Source organism: Syzygium oleosum, unplaced genomic scaffold (genome assembly GCF_021117445.2).
Source record: "Syzygium oleosum isolate NSW1041296 unplaced genomic scaffold, Sole_v2.1 Sole_v2.55, whole genome shotgun sequence".
Lineage (NCBI taxonomy): Eukaryota > Viridiplantae > Streptophyta > Magnoliopsida > Myrtales > Myrtaceae > Syzygium > Syzygium oleosum.
In genome coordinates, this window is record NW_026607539.1 from 1,261,178 (window position 1) to 1,281,435 (window position 20,258).

At 42.2% G+C, this 20,258-nt stretch overlaps 3 protein-coding genes across 4 annotated transcripts; all 3 read right to left on the reverse strand.

Annotated features, from left to right (window-relative positions):
- Positions 1–818: 818 nt before the first annotated feature.
- LOC115690893 (endo-1,4-beta-xylanase 5-like) lies at positions 819–4,146 on the reverse strand. The gene is made up of 7 exons (XM_030617381.2): positions 4,001–4,146; positions 3,862–3,920; positions 3,317–3,539; positions 2,915–3,081; positions 2,469–2,567; positions 1,600–2,394; positions 819–1,277 (listed from the first exon to the last, which is right to left on the reverse strand). The coding sequence occupies exons 1-7, from the start codon at positions 4,101–4,103 to the stop codon at positions 933–935; spliced, it is 1,791 nt and encodes a 596-aa protein (XP_030473241.2). The 5' UTR covers positions 4,104–4,146; the 3' UTR covers positions 819–932.
- A 4,505-nt stretch (positions 4,147–8,651) lies between these two features.
- LOC115690873 (cysteine-rich and transmembrane domain-containing protein WIH2-like) lies at positions 8,652–11,086 on the reverse strand. The gene is made up of 3 exons (XM_030617354.2): positions 10,900–11,086; positions 10,497–10,656; positions 8,652–8,889 (listed from the first exon to the last, which is right to left on the reverse strand). The coding sequence occupies exons 1-3, from the start codon at positions 10,949–10,951 to the stop codon at positions 8,844–8,846; spliced, it is 258 nt and encodes an 85-aa protein (XP_030473214.2). The 5' UTR covers positions 10,952–11,086; the 3' UTR covers positions 8,652–8,843.
- Positions 11,087–17,510: 6,424 nt separating this feature from the next.
- Positions 17,511–18,487, reverse strand: LOC130136926 (uncharacterized). 2 transcript variants are annotated; one of them, XM_056307547.1, is made up of 3 exons: positions 18,206–18,487; positions 17,904–17,950; positions 17,511–17,735 (listed from the first exon to the last, which is right to left on the reverse strand). In XM_056307547.1, the coding sequence occupies exons 1-3, from the start codon at positions 18,441–18,443 to the stop codon at positions 17,604–17,606; spliced, it is 417 nt and encodes a 138-aa protein (XP_056163522.1). In that variant the 5' UTR covers positions 18,444–18,487; the 3' UTR covers positions 17,511–17,603. The 2 variants fall into 2 exon arrangements, with proteins under 2 accessions (XP_056163522.1, XP_056163521.1); XM_056307546.1 differs by having other exon boundaries at positions 17,904–17,959.
- Positions 18,488–20,258: the final 1,771 nt, after the last annotated feature.

Sequence of the window (20,258 nt, forward strand, 5' to 3'; positions counted from 1 at the left end):
TTTTATAGTGATTTAGTTTTATCCCCAAACCTACATCCATTCTCGAGATGAACAGCTATAATCAGACTCGAATCTACTAGTACTCAGCATGGCAAGTTACAATCTGCAGTGTCGCTCTCATTATCAGGACACAACCATTTGTACTCACGCTTGTACACTTGACTACTTGCTATTACAACTCAATAGCACTACAACCATTTTGCCATGTCAGTGTCCCTCTACCACCTTAAACATCAAGTTAACGGGTAACCAAAAGTGTTCTTCCGGGTAAATGTTTTGGGCCAAAATAGTGGCCGTGGTGAAAGTCGGTACCTTTTTATGCAGCTGTGGCCAAAATTGTCACTTAATAAGAGATGATGCCCATTAGATTTCGAATATGAAACTCAAGCGACAACAAATAGGCCGACTGACGGGAAAATTGATACCTTTCGCCCCCTTTCTGAAAAGCCCAAGAGAATGGACCCAAAGAAATCTCAAAGGGGCGAGCTTGGCAGCTCAGCACAAAATAGTTTGGCTTTTACTTATAATTTGATGGCAAGTGTTTATTCAGAAACCAACTAATGACAGAAGATGACAGCAGAAGTTTGCAAATTACTAAATTTGACATTAAATAATAATTCAAAATAATTAAGGATGTACATAAAAGGCCCAGCAGAAGAAGATGAACAAGAACTTTTTATTTGTCACATAATTAACATTTTAAGTGTATAATTCATTTTGGTGTAAAAAATTTAAAAAAAAAAAGAGGAGAAAAACTTAACATTTCAGTATATATAAAAAAAGTACATTAAAGTCGCAAAAGTTTCAACTATCGCTCATGAATTCCTAAGATGAATTATCTACCTTTAAAAATATGTATACTATGAACTATGGAAGTATCAGTCAACGATCAAACACTATCCTCAGGTGTATAGGAGCTTGCGGCAGGCTATTCATCCCATCTGAAGATGGAAAATCTTGTCTGAGCTATCTTTGGTCACTTCAAATCTTGAAGTGGAAGAGGAATTTGTGATCGGATTGATTACTGTGATCTCATATTCTCCATGGAGCAGTGAAGTGCCAAAGAAACCTCCCTCATCTGTGTGAGCTTTCAAGTCTTCAGGTTTCCATTCCTTGATCAGCTTGTCCACGACGTCTCCGGTCGGGGTGTTGTTGAAGCTCATGTCCGTGAGAGCGGTGGCATAAAAGCCGGCGGGCGCAGGGCCTGCAAAGATTATGATCCCTTCCACAGCAGGATGAGAATAAGCCTCCCTAAGTACCTCCTCCAAGTACTGAGCCTGTGATGTCAGAAAAGAATTGTGCATTAGAAAGTGTCAAATTGCCAGTCTTTAAAAATGTACTTCTATTTGTCACTGATCACAACTTGAGGTTGGCTCAGGACAGTGGATTTTAGGACAATGGATGGGTCAGGACTAGTATCGGGCCTAAAATACTTGCCCAGGAGCCATTATCGAAAAGGAAAATGCTCTATATAGGATTGGCAAGGTTCGCCGGGTGAGACGCAAGATGAGAATCGCTATCCCAAGCCTGCCCATTTTGCTCTTCAGGTTGAGCGGGCCGCCAGGCATGATCACCTCTGTCCTAGGGAAAGTCCAATACCTGGTTGAGTCCTGGTTCCACAGATACTTCTGTCAGCCAAATGGGCGCTCCAGTTGTTGCAAGAATGTCCAGGCTCGATCTCATATAAGCCAAATTTGGCTGGCCAGGGCCAAAATGGCCTTGCACTCCTATTCCTGCCGGAATATCTTCGTTTCCGGGATATGAAAGCATCTCCTCGAGCCTCTTCTTTAAGTTTCCGGGGCTCACCTTAACGTCTCCACCGAACTCAATGGTATTGAACTCGTTCACGAACATTCTCGCGCTCGGATCGAGCTTGTATGCCTTCGAAAAATAAATCGAGGACGCATTTTTCCCGAGATTGTCTTCAAGGAAGCTGAAGTGCAGGTTCTCATTGACCACATCCCAAGCAATCACGTCTCCAGCATATCTTGATACGACCGAGTTGATCCTCCTCTCTGCTGCTTCCCGCAGCTCCTCGGGCGAAAGGGTCTTGACCCAGTCAGACTGGTACTTCGGGTCGTCCCAGAAAACGTTGTGGCCTCGAATCGAGATTTTGTTGTCCTGCGCGAACTTCACCATCGCGTCAGCTATCGTGTAGTTCTCCTGGCCTTGCTTCTTCTCTGTGCTGTACCACTTCATTTCATTGGTGAAAGCGGCGAATCTAAATCTCGATGCGAACCAGTTTTGATAATCGGTGCTTTTGAGAATGTGGGAGTTCATGCCGCCCCCGAACGCGAAGCCTGGTTTGGTTTGTCTGATGAGAACTGTGGCTCCGCCAACTCCGGCTCCTGAATATGGATAAGTAACATGCAACCTCACTTTGCTCTTCCGCACCTGCAAGTACGAATTTCGTGGCGGTTTGTTATAGCAAAAGATCCAACTCAATTTGATATAACTCTTCCACTTACCTTCTCTATGCTTTGGTCCTGGTGAAACTGCCATTGCTTCTTCGAGAACGGTTGCAATGCAACATTGTCGACCCATATTTCCTTCGAGGTGTTCTTGCTCTGCCACGATCAGAAATCAGAATCAATACATGCTTAATATTAGCGCTTCACCTGCAACTTGGAACTTTTCAATGTAATTATTCTAACAAAGGTTTAATCTCGATGAAATTAAGGATGAATATAGTAAATGCCCGGTTACCCCCAATCGAAGGGTAAAATTCGAAAAGTATTAATCACTCAGACATGGAACGTAAGAGTAACAATCATACATCAAGCATCTGATTTTGTATCTTGAATATAGTTCATTCTTCGAATGTGCTGAGCTTCTAATGATCACCTAAGAAAGCACTAACTAGTAGAGTGTTTTCCATTCAGAAATAGATTGACCAAAATTGAATGCCTTTCACCTCGAAAAGAACATCGACAAGTCCTGACGAGTTTGCAGCGATGCCACCTTTCAGCAAAGACCAGCAACCGTGCTCTGCCACAACGCTGCCTCCGGGAACAAACTCGCCTTCTCCAGTTCCAAATACCGCCGATACCGTCTCGCTTCCTTCACTGACTTGTATCCAAGCTGCAAAAGTACCTCTTTCAACATGAGTAAATATCATCTTTAACACCATCCAAAATCATGTTTTCACATTCCTTGTTATTTGAGATGGAAATTCTTTGCAAATAAATACAACTATTCAAGTACATATCACATGCTTGCGGGCTTCACATGAGCAACTTCGACATACACGTACAGGCGCATGCGTGTACCAGGAGCATACGATAATCTCTGTAGAAATAGTGGAGGGAGTAATTACCTGAAAACATATAGAACTTGCCCTTCTCGAGTAGGACTTTCTGAGAGAAACTGTCCAACGGATGTTTCCTATCACTCGCCACCATGAACCCGTTGTTGGTACGCGATACGTGTTGTTCAATCTCTCCTTGCCCGAACACAGTCCATCCATATGTGCCATAGCTAAACTCCGGGTTAACTATGATCCCGCCGCCATACATGGTAATCCCCGGCTCTGCCAAACACTGCTTATTGAATACGTACACAAAAGCTTCAGTTAATTCTCTCATTAGCATTGAGATCACACAACTTCGAATTCAATGACATTGAATTTGCTTAGTTCAGGATTGCAAGTTGTTCCCTGCAAGCTTTAGCTATGTACTATCAGGAGATAAAAAATGTGCACAACTTGAAAAATCCGATGCACAGAATAAGTGATCATCTAAGATCAATCTCCGGTTCTTTGTTCTTGAATTCAACTTAGCAATGATTGCAAAAACCGAATAGGCAATTCACATGTCGACATACTTAAAAGTCGCAAAAGGGTGTCTAGGAATTCGATCTTGCCTGTGTTGGTGCTGATGCATCATAATAAACATCATTGAAGACAGCCTGTGTGACTTGCCCTGAAAAGATAGAAAGCATTAGCTTGATTGCTCATGAATTCAGCATCCAACGAAGGGAGATAAACTAGAGAAACTAGTACCTGATCCTGAGTAGAAGAGCACAAATGCGAGACAAAGAAGCAGTGACATGTTGAACCCCGAGAAAGCTTTCATGTCTCCTAGTCCTGCACCAAGAGCAGCCATAGAAGTGCCTGCACAGATCAATCATCAATCCGTGCCGAAAACTATCACGGGTCGGCAACGATGGCGTCCGATTTAGTCTTACAGGTTAAGAACACATGCTCCAGTCGCGCATTCTAGTGCCTCAAACTCCACAATCAAACTACTCAGAATCTACCAAACTATACCAGTGGTTGAACCTAATTGTGAATTATATCTAGACAAGTAGAAAATTCAATTGAATGAACAGCTTCGCAGCAAACAATCCATAACATACATGCATACGTTCCACATGCTTCCAATAGTCCATCATCCTTGGATCACATAAAAGATTCATAAACTGTATAATTCTAAGCTAAATAATCGTCAAATCAATCACCCAAAAGACATAAATTATACCAAGAGAGGCCGAGGTGCTTTTACCGTGATTAACTTAACCTATGGAGAAGAACCAATCCACCATGCAAATAACATGCACTGAACCTCAAATTTATCTCTCCTCGCAAATCTTCCGAAGTTGCTACAACCTTAAAGAACAGTAATTTACATATATATATATATATATATATATATAGATGGTAAAAGATGGAGTTGTTCGGACGAGCTATCTTTCGTTGAGTTTAAATTATAAAAAAAAAAGGATAAAGAGAGTATATCAAACTATATCTCTTATAGAGTGTAAACTCTGTGAAAAAATTGGATAAATTAGAGAATGTACCTTCAAACATGCGCTTATCGATATGGCTTATCTCGAAAATCGTTTCTCAAATGTACTCTTCAACAAGATAATTTTTATCTCATTGATATAGATTGAGCGAAGTCTCTTCAACAAGAATGGAAAAAATAAAATAAAAATAAAGATTCAATACCATTAAAATCTCAAAATGGAATTTTGTGACACATTTACCACAAATTAATTTTTTTCTAAGAAAAAATCCCAAATTGGTACTCATGCCACATTTATCCAAAAGTAATTTTTGCCACACAAGCTAAGACCCCCAACCCAAAATTACCCTCCATTAAAATGCATACGTGTCAACACACGTAGATTTTTCATGTTAGATCTGTCATTCTCCATCTTAGACAAATCCCTCTTGTAATTGTCTGACACGGTGTGTTGACACGTATAAATTTTAACGGGATAATGAACAGAATGCTAACAGATAGTAGATTTGGGTCAGGCATACTAATTTGTGAGACTAGCTAAATGTGTCATGGGGTACCAACGCTTGGAATTTTTTGCATTACAAGAAATTAGCTCTCGGCAAATGTGTCAGTGGTACCGGTTTGGGATTTTTAATCACTAACCCAGGATTTGATGAGTTCTAATTTTTGTAATACAACTTTTATCTTTTCTATCTACAATTCAAAAGTTTGAGTTTAAAATTGAAAAGAATTGACAGAGAAAAAGTATCTTCAAATATATATCTCACTTACAAAATTCGAGAATCCCCTACCCCCCAAAACAAAGTACTTGTAGTTCTGCAAGTTCTTAAAAGTTAGTACCTTTGAGATGGACTACTAGGACTAGGATTCTCTCACTTCCCTGTTAAGCCAATTCAAATCCAAAACTTGTCGTTTTTAAGGATATTGTTGTACAATAATGGACAGATTGAATGATAAAGTTTTGGCCACAAGAAGAAGAAAATTGAATGATAAGGACAACTTGGAGACGAAAGCAAAATTTTCACGCAAAAGCTAACCTCTTCTTTTTTCCAATTTTTTTAAATTCTTCTTCTTCTTCTTTTTATTTTTTGGTAATTTTTCTTGGATTGATTTTCCTGCGATTAGTTCAGTTCACACGTTCGTTCCGACCGAACGCATGCTGTTGATGTTGAGCGTAGAAGGAGATGTCCAAGGAATCACCTTTCATGGATTGAACATGGGACAACACCACTTTTTTTATGATAAAGTCCTATCATCGAGAAATTAGGTGATGGCCCCCCTACAATTTTCCGGAAAATTAACTGGGATTAGCTCCGTTCGTTTTGCGGAAAATGAATAAATTGGAAAAAAATTCATGAAAATAATCGCTTGTATCGTTTATAAAAATGAGTTATAAACCTTTGGACAATTGGAAATCAATGTTGTCCTCTCATGCCTGCAATATGGGCAACTAGTGGAGCCATCTCTCAAGTGTCGTTTTCTCTCTAGCGACTCCCACAACGCAATTTTAGTCAAGTCAATGCAATTATGTCATATTAACTACCAAAATATTCATCATAGTAGCTGGCCTAGTGATAAATGCGTAGTCATTTTTTCCACGAGGTCGAAATTTCAGTTGGGGTCGTGAGTGAACTTCCAAAAGGGTCGTGCTGCATTGCCAAGAGTCTTCTTAGTCGCAACTAGACCTATTAAACGTGTGAGTCGGGTCGGGTTTGGGTCGGGTCATAAATTGTCCGACTCAAATTGACCCATTAACCCATTTATGACCCATTTATTCGTAGTGTAAATATATCGATCCATACCCGACCCGATCCATATTACTAAAACACTTTTATATTTAACCTAATCTAGGAATACTTGTTTCTTATGATTTTTTTTTAAATTATACTGCTAAAACATTTTATGCAATACAAAGCTAGTGAAAAAATTTTATAATTTTTTTTAAAATTGAGGTTCTGTTTGTTTTGCGAAAAATGCGACATTTCTAGAAAATATTTTCCATAAAGTCATTATCCAAGAAAATAAAAAAATTTCGGACGTTTGGCTGAAACCTGAAAATAAACTAGAAATTTTTTTTCGATATTTGGTATATAAAATCTGATTTGATTTTACTTTGTGCATTCATTTTAATAATATTAATATTTTTTATTTTTTAAATCGAATTTTTTATTTTTTTTATTTTTTTTTTCTTTTTCCTTTATTTTTGGCCGATCGCCGGCCTCCGTGGCCGGCAACCGACTACAGGCGAGGACGAGCTGGCCGGAGGCCGGCGAAGCTCGTTCTCGCCGATCTGGCGAGGCCAAGGCCTCACCGGCCTCAGGCGAGGCTCCAGCTTGCCCGATTCCGGTGAGCCGAGCCTTGCCAGCCTCGGGCGAGGCTCCACCTCGCCAGATCCGGCGAGGTCGAGCTCGCCTGAGGCCGGCGAGCTCGAGTCTCGCCAGATCGGCAAGGCTGGAGCCTCACCACAGGTCGGTGAGGCCTCGGTCTCGCCGGGATCGGGCGAGCCTTGAGCTCGCCGGAATCGGGCGAGCTCGAGGCTCGCCAGATCGGCGAGGCTCGAGCCTCGCCTGAGGCCGGCGAGCTCGAGCTTCGCCGGCCTCCGGCGAGGTCGTCCCGCCCCAGTGGCCGACCACCGGCCGAAATAAAAAAAAATAAAAAGAAAGAAGAGAAAATAAAAAATAAAAAAAATTAAATTTCGATTTTTTTAAACATTTTTATAAAAGAGGGAGAGAGTGTATGGATGGGTCTAGTGGGTGGGTTAGACATGGGTTCCAAACTCAACCCATTTAGACCCATTTATCTTTAAATTTTAAAATTTAAAATCCATTTAAGGTTGACTCTTTAAAATTGAAGTGATCCATATATGATTCATTTATTTTTAAATGGGTCATATATGGATTTAAGACCCATTTTGACACCTCTAGTCGCAACAATCGTTTAACAAAAACCTCGTTCCTTAAAAAGTTTACGATGTGAAAGTAGGAAGGTCACTGCCACGAGTACAGAGAAAAAGATTGATATCATAAAAGTACGGATGAAATAACCAACGAATTAATCATTTATGTTTATGTGTAATGCAAAAATGTAATGTGATGTTGCAATAATATCCATCAAGTTTACCGCGTTAAATCTAATCATTTACGAAAATTCATGCATCGAATCGACATGACACTAGATCATAAACAAGGTGGAATCCACCATAACATGATTTGACTTTCCTCGATTGTATATATTCTTTCTACATTACACCATCCATGCGAATATTCCTTTCGACAATCTTCTAATCTAGACACTAGAACCGCACCCAAAAGCAAAGAGAATGATTCCTTCCTCCAACCTTACCTCGCAATCCATAAATAGTTCTACAGATTCTAACCCAAGAATCTTACTTAGATTAATTAAAATATACTCCAATGAAATCTCATGTTTAATCGTCGTTTAAGACTATTAAAAACCCGTTTTCACGATCATTATCCTTACAACAACACAAGATTAAACTGAGTAAAGCCGTCGAGGACGCGTACACGGGGTGGCTGTACTAAGAAGCGATGCGAGATTATTTTTAACGGACTTTAAGCAGCATACCATACAATAGAGCGAGAACCGGTTTTCTCCCCAAAGAACCGGTTCTATCGGATAATCATGCAAGGTAGGCTCCTGGGTAGAAACACTCGGTTCAAGGCAACGAGTCACGAGTCTCGAAACCGGTAAAGGCCAACCCCCAAAAGTTTTTACCCGGAAATCGAATCGGTGTCGATGTGAACCATCCTGGGATTGGCCAAATAAGGCAAGCTAGGTTCAGCTCCCCAATTGAACCGATCCGATTGCACATCCCTAGGCAATACAAAGAAGTTGGATTTCGTGGCTTTCGTACTACGACGAAGAGAAGGACAATTTATGTGGGGACTTCAAGCACCAGCATACTATAGAATAGAAGTTGTAAAACAAACCGACCCCATAGATGAAGAAATACACTTACAATTGACAAGCAAGTTCATATTATTTAAGTCAATGTGAGCACAAAATAGACACGGAAAATATAATAACAAAAGAGGCCTTCACATGAAATTCACTTCAGTCTTGATGCGCTCTCTCCCCTCAGAAGCAAGCGTCCAGAAGACAGCAACAGCACAGAGCAGCCAAACTGCATTCATTCCCAAATTGAAAAAAAAAAAACCAAAGATTAGCATCATTTCCAGTATGGAACACCGATATTTTCCGAAAATATTAGACGAAAAAGAAGGGCATTTAGATGATAATAAAGGGTTTACGCGACTCTTAACCTTAGCAGTTCGACCAAGATAAACGATCAACTACATGAAAACATACGACGCCGATAGCAAAGAACCTAATTAACTTGTCTTGAGCATTCGATTATAAACAGTAGTAAGGTAACACATATTTCTCTCGACCGGTACATCACACCTGTGTTTCGCATCATAATGATCATGGAAATGTCTAATAGCGCTTTACACGGTCAATCGCAGCTTTACCAAGCAATTTTATGAACGCGATTTCGAATTACGGCTGTCGTCATTGCTTCGCAAAAGGGTACAATAATCTAAGTCTCGAATTCGAAATTCACGTATCATTTGAAGATAGAAACATCTGACTTGGGAATGAATCAGATGTCTGGTAGGGGAGATTGGAACTGCCGCCGAATGTTCATCTGGGTTTTTGCAGACTTTCAACGTGCATTCAAAGGAGGTGCATCTCATCCCCAGTAAAGCACTTCCAAATCCCCAGTGAAGCATCGACTGGGCAAAGGAACTGGTCAACTAACACCAGCATTTATCACGCACGCCCCCTAAGTCAGAAGCTTTCTAGATGAACCGCTTATTGATGCATCGATTCACAGAAAAAGTCCATGGATAGGAACTTGTTTAACTAGAGGTCCCGAAAAGCTAATAAAAGACCTCGAATTTCCTCGGCGTCGACCGCCCGTTTTCGAAACCTCAGCACCTCCACAGCTCCAGCACCTTGAGAACATTTCGGTCCCCCCACCCCCCCCCCCCCCCCGCCCCCCGCCCCCAACTATCCCGCATGTGGACACAGCCCGATTCGTCGAGCTCGATTCCAAAGTATTAATTACACATAACGTGGCGAAAACAATCACTATCCCCATTCGATTTGATGGTTTAACAAGAAAGACCCTTCTTTAAAAAAAATCCTCAATTTACTTAATCATTAAGAAGTTGTCAATTGAACTATAAATCAATACAACAAATCAGTGCACCAAACTATACTCCTCATCATCTTCAATTAGGTCAATTAGCCTAATAATAAAATACTCAGAGACCCAATTGCCCAGATCACTACTCTTCAATCAATAGCCAGCCCAAGTGAGGAACTTTTCCTAATCTAAACCCCCATAAATTAGATTGATTTTTCACTGACCAAACCAATCCTCAATCAATATAGCTAACCAAGGGAGGAACTGTCCCTAATCTAAAACCCCGAAATCGAATTTGATTTTTCGATTGGCCAAATTGAACCCGACCCGCTTACCCAGACCCGCTGTTAAGTGGCCCGAAGTTCCGGCGACGCCACGGGCGCACGTCAACCACCGCGCCGGCGCCGTCGCCGCGTCCGAAAGCCCGGTCTCAAAACGGACCGGGCTCTCTCACCCGTCGGATCACACGCGATCCACGGCCCAGACTGATGCCCGCAGAACCGGGCTATGACCCGATCCATTCGGATCAAATTGCGCAAACTGAAGAACAGGGGGGAGGATGATTAAGGGAGCCGTACCAGCCTTCCATGAAACCGGTGCTGCTCGACTGCTGCTGGGGCGGCGGCTGGGCGTACTGCGGCGCGTACTGCGGCGGGGGGTACCCGGGCTGGGCATACCCCTGCGGCGGGTATCCGGGTGGCGGGTACGCGTCCTTGGGATATCCTTCCGGCGGATAACCTAAATCCACAGCAACCAAAACGAGCGTCAGATCTCCCCCCACCGACACAAACCAGAGCCCCCCCCCTCCCCCACCGCCAGATCCAAAAAGATCGGAACTTTCGCGCGAGAAACGACGACCCATCAACCGACCCGCAAGGAAACACCCCCAAGAAAAATCCGGAAAGCGAGCAAGAAGAAGGAGGAGAGGAAAACAAAGAAGGAAGAGGTGTTCGATCGCGGGTCGAGGTATTGAGGGCCGACCTTGCGGCGGGGGGACACCAACAGGCGGCTGCTGCTGGTTGTAGTAGCTCATCCTCGCGGCCTCGATCGGTCTCCGGCGAGGCTCCGGCCGATCACTTCCTCTGTCGTCGGCGAGAAAAACCAGAACTTTGCAGAGAGAGAGTGTAAGAGAGAGATAGAGAGAGACGGGGTTGAGTGGGAGGGGGGGTTCGATTTTAATTTATATTATATATTTTTTCGTGTGGGGGAGTTTTTCTTTTTTCTTTTTCTTTTTTCTTTTTTTTTTGGCCTCTTTTTTTTTTTTGGCCTTTTTCGTGGGGATAAATTGAATTAAATAAAGACCGATGGGGAGGGGAGTGTTTGGTGCTGGGGTCGAGAAGATGTTATTTTCCTGCTTCGATTAGTATTTTAATGATATTTTTCCATGTGATAATGATCGCTTTGTGGACGAAGTGGATTATAATATTAATTCTTTTTCCGGAGAAATTCAAATTCAAATTCGAAACTTTGGTGTTCCGGGCAAAAGAGGTTCAACCGAGCCGGCCCTACCTAATCGATTATAAGTACGTTTATACGGGATCAGTAGGTTCCTTATGAAAAAAGGTTGGGGGATCGGCTTTGACCGATTGGGAAGGTCCGTTTATACCGTAATTACTGTGCCACGGATCATTCGCGTGGTATGACTTTTCGAAAACAGTTGTTCTGTTACTCGAAGTCGCGCCGGGTTCTTGATTCGACCCTAGAATCGGGCCGATTCGATTTCATGCCGAGTTCTTGATAGGGGAACTGATTTCGATGGGATAAGTTTTGGATAGTTAATCGGGAGTTTATTTATTTTTATATATATTCGTGGGGGGACGTTTTTCTTTCTTTTTTTTTTGAACATTTTTTTATGTGATAATGATTACTTGTAGATGGAGTGAATTGTATGTTGATTTTTTCACAGAAATTTTCAATTCAAATTCAAAATTCAGTGTTTCGTTCAAAAAGGTTCAACCAAATCGATCAAACCCAGTTGCTTCTTTATGCTAAAAATTAGAGAGTCGGCTTTGATTGGCCACTGGGAAGGTCCATTCGGCAACTAAGGAGGTTCAGTTCTCGAGTCTACCCTAGAATCGGGTTAGTTCGATTTCATGCCGATTCCCTAAAAAGGAATCGATTTTGATGGGATAAGTTTCGCATCGTCAATCAAGAATTTCCCCGCCGATCAGCCCTAATTTGAAACGGGATTTTAGCGTTTTCAAGGAATGTCGGACGGAAGCGGGGGATTGCTGAATGGAGAGGTACCGCCCGAATCACGTTGATCTTTGCAATTTGGCAAGTTGGTAAACTGTTGCGGGTGATGAAGGGTCCTGATCGCGACACGTGGTGGTCGGCGAGGTCGTCCGCTATTGTTGTGGAGGCGAATCAGCACGGGAAGACGTGTTTTGTCACCGTTTCTTATCAAAAACGAAAAAATACTTCAAAAGAAAATTTAAGGAAAAAAGGCAAAGGCAAACTCGTGTTTTGTCACTCGAACGTGGGCTGAAAGGGCGACTTGAGGAAAAGCATCGCGTGAAGCTTGCTTTGCTTTCTCTATTTGGGTTGTTGTCCTTAAATTTACTTGGAGATAGGTTCCTTAAATTGACCACAAAAACAGGTTTTTTCTTCTTCGCGTTTTAAGAAGGCGTACTTGGAAGAGTTTTTGGAATCGCGATTTGATGTTTGGGTCCATTTTGAGGGTGTAATTTGAGACCGTTCTATAAAAATTCGGTCGGCACACACGGAAGAAAGAAGGGAAATCGTCGAGAGTCTTTTTCGAGCTCGTAATTTTCAAAAGTACATAGTTTCGTTTTTTAGTCTTTTAAGGACGAGAGTTGGTGCCGGAGGAAAAGGGTAGGGTTCTTTAATTTTGAAAAGTAAATAATTTAGGAAATTAATTTGCTCGTGACACTCTTAATCACGTCGACCCATGCAAGTTTATCGTCGTCATTCGTTAAGAGATTTAATGAGATACACACCCATCAAGATCCCATGCATGCATGTTGCAATATATATAGATATATATATCGTTTGCTAACTCTTGTTGACCTTATTAGTGCCCCAGCTACTGATATTACTAGTTTTTACCTCTATCAAATGCCACATTTAACTTGTATAACCTTTTCTGGTTGGGGTTTACGCAAAGTAAAATAAAAATTAGGTTGCTAAAGATGTTACTTGGGGAAAATCACATACATATATTTATTTGTCATGAATTCTTTCATGGGGTCAAACGACGGATCGTTGCAGTTCCCTTCAAAACTATATACTTTTTTTCCTTTTGGTCGAACTTGGTGGTGGGTCGACCAACCTCGGGTCGTTGCCTGCTAGTCATCTCACGAGGCCATAAAATATCTTATTCGATTCCATTTACTTGTAATTGCTACGTCGGCCCTGCCTGGCTCCCCCTCCACCTCAGTGTCACTGTCTCTGAGCCATCTCACCATGAATATCCTGAAAAGCTCTAGAAGCCATCCATATGAATTCCTCATTTCTTCTGCGATCCGGTGATGGAGGCGATGATGGTGTTAGGGTTTCTAATAGCAGCTAATCCATGTAAACCTCTTCCATCAAGAAGGGTTTTAGACTCGGGCCGTGGTTGAATTTTATCGGAATTGTTAAGATGCACGTGTGAGTTATATTAAGGAAGTTTCACATCGGAGAATTTAATGTGGTGTGGAGCAGTTAATGTATCTAAGTTGACTTTATAACTTATTGGCTTAAAGGCTTTTGAGTGAATGTGGTCATTTGGATATGTTGATAGGTTGACTGGACTTGAGCTCCTTTTGGTGATCTTCCAAATGATGGTATTGGACTTTTGCTACACCCTTCCAACATGGATTGATTATGATGTTACGTGTAGGCATTAGTTAAGAGAAAAAGAAGCTACTTTCCCCCGGAAAACACATTTCTTGCGATTGAAGTACAATTTTCTCCTATGTAAGTAGGCGTTCCAATTGCGATTTCATGATTTTACTATTTATCGAGATGTCATAAGAAACGAATGACAAGATATTTCCACAAGCAATCTCGGACAAGATCCCATGAGGGGAAAAAACTATATCACAGGAAACCCAATCTACAATTCTCCTGAAGCCCCTCACCCTAATTTTCCTTCTTGACACTAATCGCCCCCATCGCTATCGCCCGTCGGTGCCCACAGTTCCCCACCCCCGAACGCCACCATGGCACAAGCTTGGCTGACCCGAAGTCGAGGTTACTGCGGTGGCAACCTCGACCTTAGGTTGCAATGGGTCACCTCCACCCCGAGGCAATGGCTTCGACGACCTCCATCTGAGGTTTTCAAAGCTTGTTGTTTGAAAAGTGGGACTGGGATTTCATGTAGGTAGGATACGAATGTGGGAGGGGGCACTTAAGCGAAGAAAGTGGTGATTTGGTAAGTTACTTTCGAAAGTAAATGGTGTAAAGTGGTATTGACGAGAAAAAGTCAGCATGCTTTTTTGATTTGTCCCTCTGTTTATGATCTTATCATTGATTCTCTTAATTTTTCTAAGCAATCAGGTGGTGTCCCAGGGTCAATTTTAACGCGTTTCGACTGATTCACCTCCCTAAACGATTTTAGGAGTGCATGGATTTTCTTAAATTTAAAGCGCACGTGTAATAAACTAGTATTTGCCAACAGCAACAGGAGTGCCTTTTCATTTTTATTTTTGCCACGATAATAAGGTGTTAGGATTAGGCGCATAAACACAACGAAATAGAGAATAAAAGAGAGAAAGAAATTGAGACACAAAATTTTTCCTGATTCACCCTTAAACTAGAGTTACATCCAATAGAGGATTCCACTATAATTAACACCTCACACCTCTCTGTTATAATTCTTGATTACAAGAAAAAGAGATTGTATATATTCAGTAATTATTCATAAGCCCAAGCCCAAATTTTTAATAGTATACGAGCCCAAATTATAAAAGTTCTCTGGCGTTAAGGGGGCTTTGGCTTCTACGCCCCCGCTAGTCCCTCAGTCCCTTGCTTGCTCATTGGGAAGCGGGACTTTCGTGTCTTTTTGTCAACGGGGAGTATGAACGACGTATCAAAATACGGAACACTCAAAAATAATATTTGGTAAACCATTTTTCCGGAGAAAATAGGACCTTAAATGAACTTTTCTGTCGTTCTGGCAACCATTGTACGACTAAAACATCATCACTCGTTAAAACGTTCTTGTCATGTATGTAGTTCTCAAGTCTTCGTCAAGACAGCGGACAGTCCAACCAATCTCTTGACCTAGTGAAGCGACTTGCTGAAGTCGCAATCAGAAATTAGGCTCCGTTCGTTTGGCGGAAAATATTCTCCTTTTGGAAAATATTTTCCCGGAAGTCATTTTCCTGGAAAATGTTTTCCCGGAACATAATTTTCCGGTGTTCGGCGACCAATATGAAAAAGTTTCGGAAAATATTTTTCGCCGGCGGTGGCGGCTATAGTGGTACAGGGCTGGGCCGCCCGGCGACGGCGGCAGCGGCCGCGGGGCGCGGCGGCAGCGGCGGCGGGCGGAGCGGCCATGCGGCGGGCAGGCGGCGGCAGGCGATCGGGCGGCGGCGGAGGCGGCGCCCCGGGCGCCGCGCCGGCGCAGCCGCGGCGGCGGCAGCGACCGGCAATGGGCGCCGGCGTGGCAGCGGCGCGGCGGGCGGCGGCGGCTCTGGCGGCGCATGGCCGGCGGCCGGCGACCGTTGGCGCGGCCGGCGATCGGAAGCGGCGGCCGGCGGCGGCGGCAGCGGCCGGGCGGGCGCGGCGGCCGGCGGCAGCTGGCGGCGGCCGGACGATAGAGGCGGTGGTGGCCGGCGACCTTAGTGAAGAAGAAGAAGAAGCTCCGGAAAATGATTTCCGCTTTTGAAGAAGCTGAAGTCATTTTCCATAGACTTAGGCTATTTTGTGAAGGGGGGAAGGAAAATATTTTTCCACGGAAAACGTTTTCCGCCCCCCGAACACCGGAAAATCCGGAAAATATTTTCCGGAAGAATATTTTCCGCCAAACGAACGGAGCCAGGGTGGGAAAAATTTTCCAACATGAGAAGAAAAGAAAGTCTTGACGAATAATTAAACTTTATTGCTGAATAATTAATCATTTAACAGCAGCGATTCTTTCAGTTTCTTATATTTTATTCATTTTTCCTCTTCCACAATAAAGGAATTTCAATAGACCATATCCACATTTTTTTTACTAAGGATAACGATATTTTTTCTTTTTTTTCTTTTATTTTGGCTTTTGTTTTCGCGATTCATACATACCATTATGTAATTAACGAAATTGAAGAGAGTCCCAATAAAATGCATCCGCGATATTTCTGAAAATATATTCATTGAATGCAAAAGAAATATCTAATTCATAATTATTAGTTGAAGCTATAATATACTTGACTTTGATAAAGAAAAAGCTCATTCCAAGCAGGGTATAAGAGCACTTGTATTCCTTTATCTCTGGCAGCATTCCAGGAAATTGACACGCTAAATCGGCCATCGGAGATTTAGGCTTCCAAAGTCAACTAATCAATAATATCACGATAAGGAAATAATGGGTTGAATACAGTTTTAGTCCCTCAGATTCAGATTTGCATTATTTCATCCTCTGACTTTCATTTTATTCGATTAAGTTCTCTAATTTTCTTGGTTTGTATCATTTTGTCCTCTAAGTTTTGTATTTATGCAATCAAATCTTATTACTTTCTCGATTTGTGCAATCAAGTCATTCAATCAACTGCTCTCGATAAACTATCAAATTCAATTAATGACGTGGCATTGCTGATGTGATAGAAAATGACACGTGATGCTAATGTGAGGTCTAATGAGTGCCAAATCGGAAAACAACTTGGGATAACCAGAAGTGAGCGCCAAATCACATAAATCAAGAAGAATGAAGAACTATATAGTTGATATTTGTTAGACCAAGGGCCAAATTAAAATGTTGTTCCTTAGGCTTCTTTTTTGTAAGGTCCCATCGGCCCTTTTACCATTGCCTATTTATGTGTGTGCTTATGTATTAGTTGAAGGTAAACAAGAAGATATAGGACAACATAGAATGATAATTCACTTGTGGAAAGGGCGATTTCGTTGCACGCAAATCAAGCTTATCGTAAATTATTCTCCTGGTTTAAATGTATTTTAACTATATACCGTGCTTCACATATATAGAACTACATAAATGAAATTATGAGATATTTCGAGATAATATCAATGACAAATGGGCCGTGCTGCCGACCCGAGGACTTCGAGGGATAATGGAAGGCACTAGGGTGGTCAATTGGTCGGGTCAGGTCGGATCTCCATGCTACTTGACCCGAACCGAACTATGAGAGATGTATGATATTTCTAACCCGAACATGACCCGAAATGCATAGGACCCGAACGAAAAACCCGAGTCGGGTCAGGTTTCGGGTTGTAAGAGAGCATAAGTTAGGGTTTGAGGTTGAATTGTTTCATTTTGTTTCAAGTACTAACATTTTACTTGTGAACTCATTCAAGTCAATTCGGGTTGGGCATTATTGACAGCCCTAGACGGCACGGCTTGTTTGCCACCTATAAGCCAGGCAATATACTACTACTAGTCATCTCTATTTCATTTCATGTATGCGTAAATTTACCCACACACAAGCTGAACGAAGATATATACATCAAATTGAGGAGGCTTTTCTAACAAAAATAGAAGAAACAATTATAAGAGAAAAGAGAGAGAGAAGACTCTCTGATCATTTGTTACTTCGAAGCCAATCGAGAATGGCCTTCTCCGATTCCGTGAGCTGCTCCTTCTTATTCCTCAATGACCCTTCCACAAACTCAAAGTAGTCCTTGTAGTTTCTCTTGTAGTAGCTCTCCAGCCTCTAGAAATTTTTTTTTAAAAAAAAAAGCACACAAAAGGGTCAAAAAGGTCATTTACTGCAATTATAATTAATTATAACCATTATTCCAAGAAAAAATTTCCAGGTAGAAAGTAAATATAGGGGAAATGAATCACCAGAAAGCTGAAAAAATTGAGAAAATTCTCTTACCTCTTTGTCATTTTTCTCTTTATTTTCCTCCGATTTCTTCAAATACCCTAAAACGAGTTAAAATAACGCATAATTAGTGATGTTATAAACGTAAAAATAAATTTAAAATGGTCTTTTCACAATCAACAATTAACAAATATTACAACTGAACCATTAGCATTTAATCATAACACTATTTTCGCGTGGGAAAATGAAAAAAAAATTTCTCCATGGACGGTCGATGAATGCGATTAGTACTTTTGCTGCTTTCTTTTTTTTTTTGCTTATTGTAAAGGCTGAAGAGAACGGTTTGGAGAGAGTACTCTTGAGAAGCTCGGTCTGCGAATTGCCGGCGGCAGCGGCTTGGGGAGCGGTGGCGGCCGCGGACAGGAGGAGGAGACACCGTCTGGTCCCGACGCCTGATTGCTGGGAGTCCGCCGGAGCGGCCCTCGGTTTCCGCCGCCGGCCTTCGCTTCTTGGGATGGCCTGGACGTTGGACGAGGCGAACTTGTTCATCGTCATGGTCAGGGCCATCAACACATTCTGTAAGATTGAAGCCATGAAAAGGTTTAACTAAATCATCGATTCCCCATGACTGAATCTCTTTCTCTGTGACTGTGCTTGCTCGACTGCTCGTCCACACAAGGTCTTGTGTCTGTGGATAACGTTTGAGCGTTGCTTCTTATCCGAAGCACAAGATGACAAGGAGGTCCATCATACCTCTTCCCCTAGTGAATTGCATTTACTTCTTGCGTATAGTAATAATAGAGAGTTATAAGATTTGTAATGGTGACATTTAATTTCGAATAATCCCAATTATTTGGTGTTGGAAACTTCATGTCACCGAGTTATTATAGGGCGCACTGGGTTTAGCTTTTTCACGGGCTTCTAGGCCTCCAAAACCCCTTAAGGAAAATCTGGGGCGTTTGACAAGTTTTCCCAAGGGTCTTTAGGCTAAATATTAGGTTGGGAAAGCTGAAAACTCCAGGCAGGTGGGGATCTATCTTGAGCTTTCAGCATTTTCGGAATGCTGAAATTCCCAATTAATGAAATTTGGCCAGTTTCCTTTTTTGCCCTCAAAAGCTTATTAGAAGTCCAATTTTGCCCCTCTCTCGCTCAGTTCTACCTCTTTTGCTTCGCTCGACCGCTCCTTCTTTTGCTTTGCTCTGTCCCCTCGCTCGTCTGTTAGTTCGCTTTGCTCAGCTTCACACCGATCGCTCGCTCGTCTTCAATCTTTGCATCTCTTTGCAAGTTCCTCTCTGTCTCTCCTTGGTGAATATGCTTCGCACCGACTATTGCAAACTCCATGTCACTGAGTTATTTCGTCTTTCGAAGGTCCACGTGAAAGTATCATAATCAAAGATTATATACATATAGTTTGCGACGGCTAGTCACATGACCATAGAAATTAAATAGACGGGCGATAAATATATGTGGCGGGATTAAAATTTCTTTTGTTAGTGATTGTTCGATTGTAGTAGGGATGAGGAACTGTCGTGGTCTTATACGATTTGTCAGGTTGTTCAAGAGGTACGACTTTCAACGCTATGTATAGGTGGACATGGTTCCCGTGGATCCACTTCGTAGCACTAGCTAGAATAAGCTTACATCATATAGAATCAGAAATATGTACATTGTAGGACCTAATACACTCCAAGGGGTTTCAAAAGCTATCCTAGAATAGTTGAGCGGGTCTGTTCTCGGCTTGACCATGGATGAAGAGATTAGATGAGAGAACATGGCGAGGGAGAAGATGGCGCGGCGAGGTGGTGGCTTGGCTCAGGGTGGCGGTAGGTGGCAATGGGGCGGCGGGCGGCAACGGTGCCGGAAGGAGACGGGTTGAGCGGTGGTTGGGAGGATTAGGGTTTTGGTCAAGGGGGTAGATTTGAAATGATGGGAGCGGCATAATTGGAAGTAAATTGCGAAACTTAACAGTAGATGCAACTTGAAATGAAGTGGAAAATATGAGGATCTAAATTGTTGGTTTTCGAACTTGAGGTTGCGATGAGAAGTGGAGATTGTTTTTGAAAATTTCCCCACAGTTACATATACGATTTCGGCAATGTTCAGTTTCTCAATAAAATTGCATAAACGTGCAAATTACATAAGGACCCTTATACCAAACATTGTCATTTGAAAAATCAAGGTTTAACAAAGTCATCCTAATTTAATGTCACCCCTGAAATATCTGAAGAAATTAAAGAATCAAATGGAAGTGTTAAAAACGAACACGCAACCGATTCCATTGACCCACCCGAGCACCAGATTGAACTGGTAGGTCCAGTTCCTAGGGAGGGCACCGGTCCGATTCCATCACCTGGAAACCGATCACCCCTAATAGTTACCATGCATACGCCACTTCCACAAGAATTCATT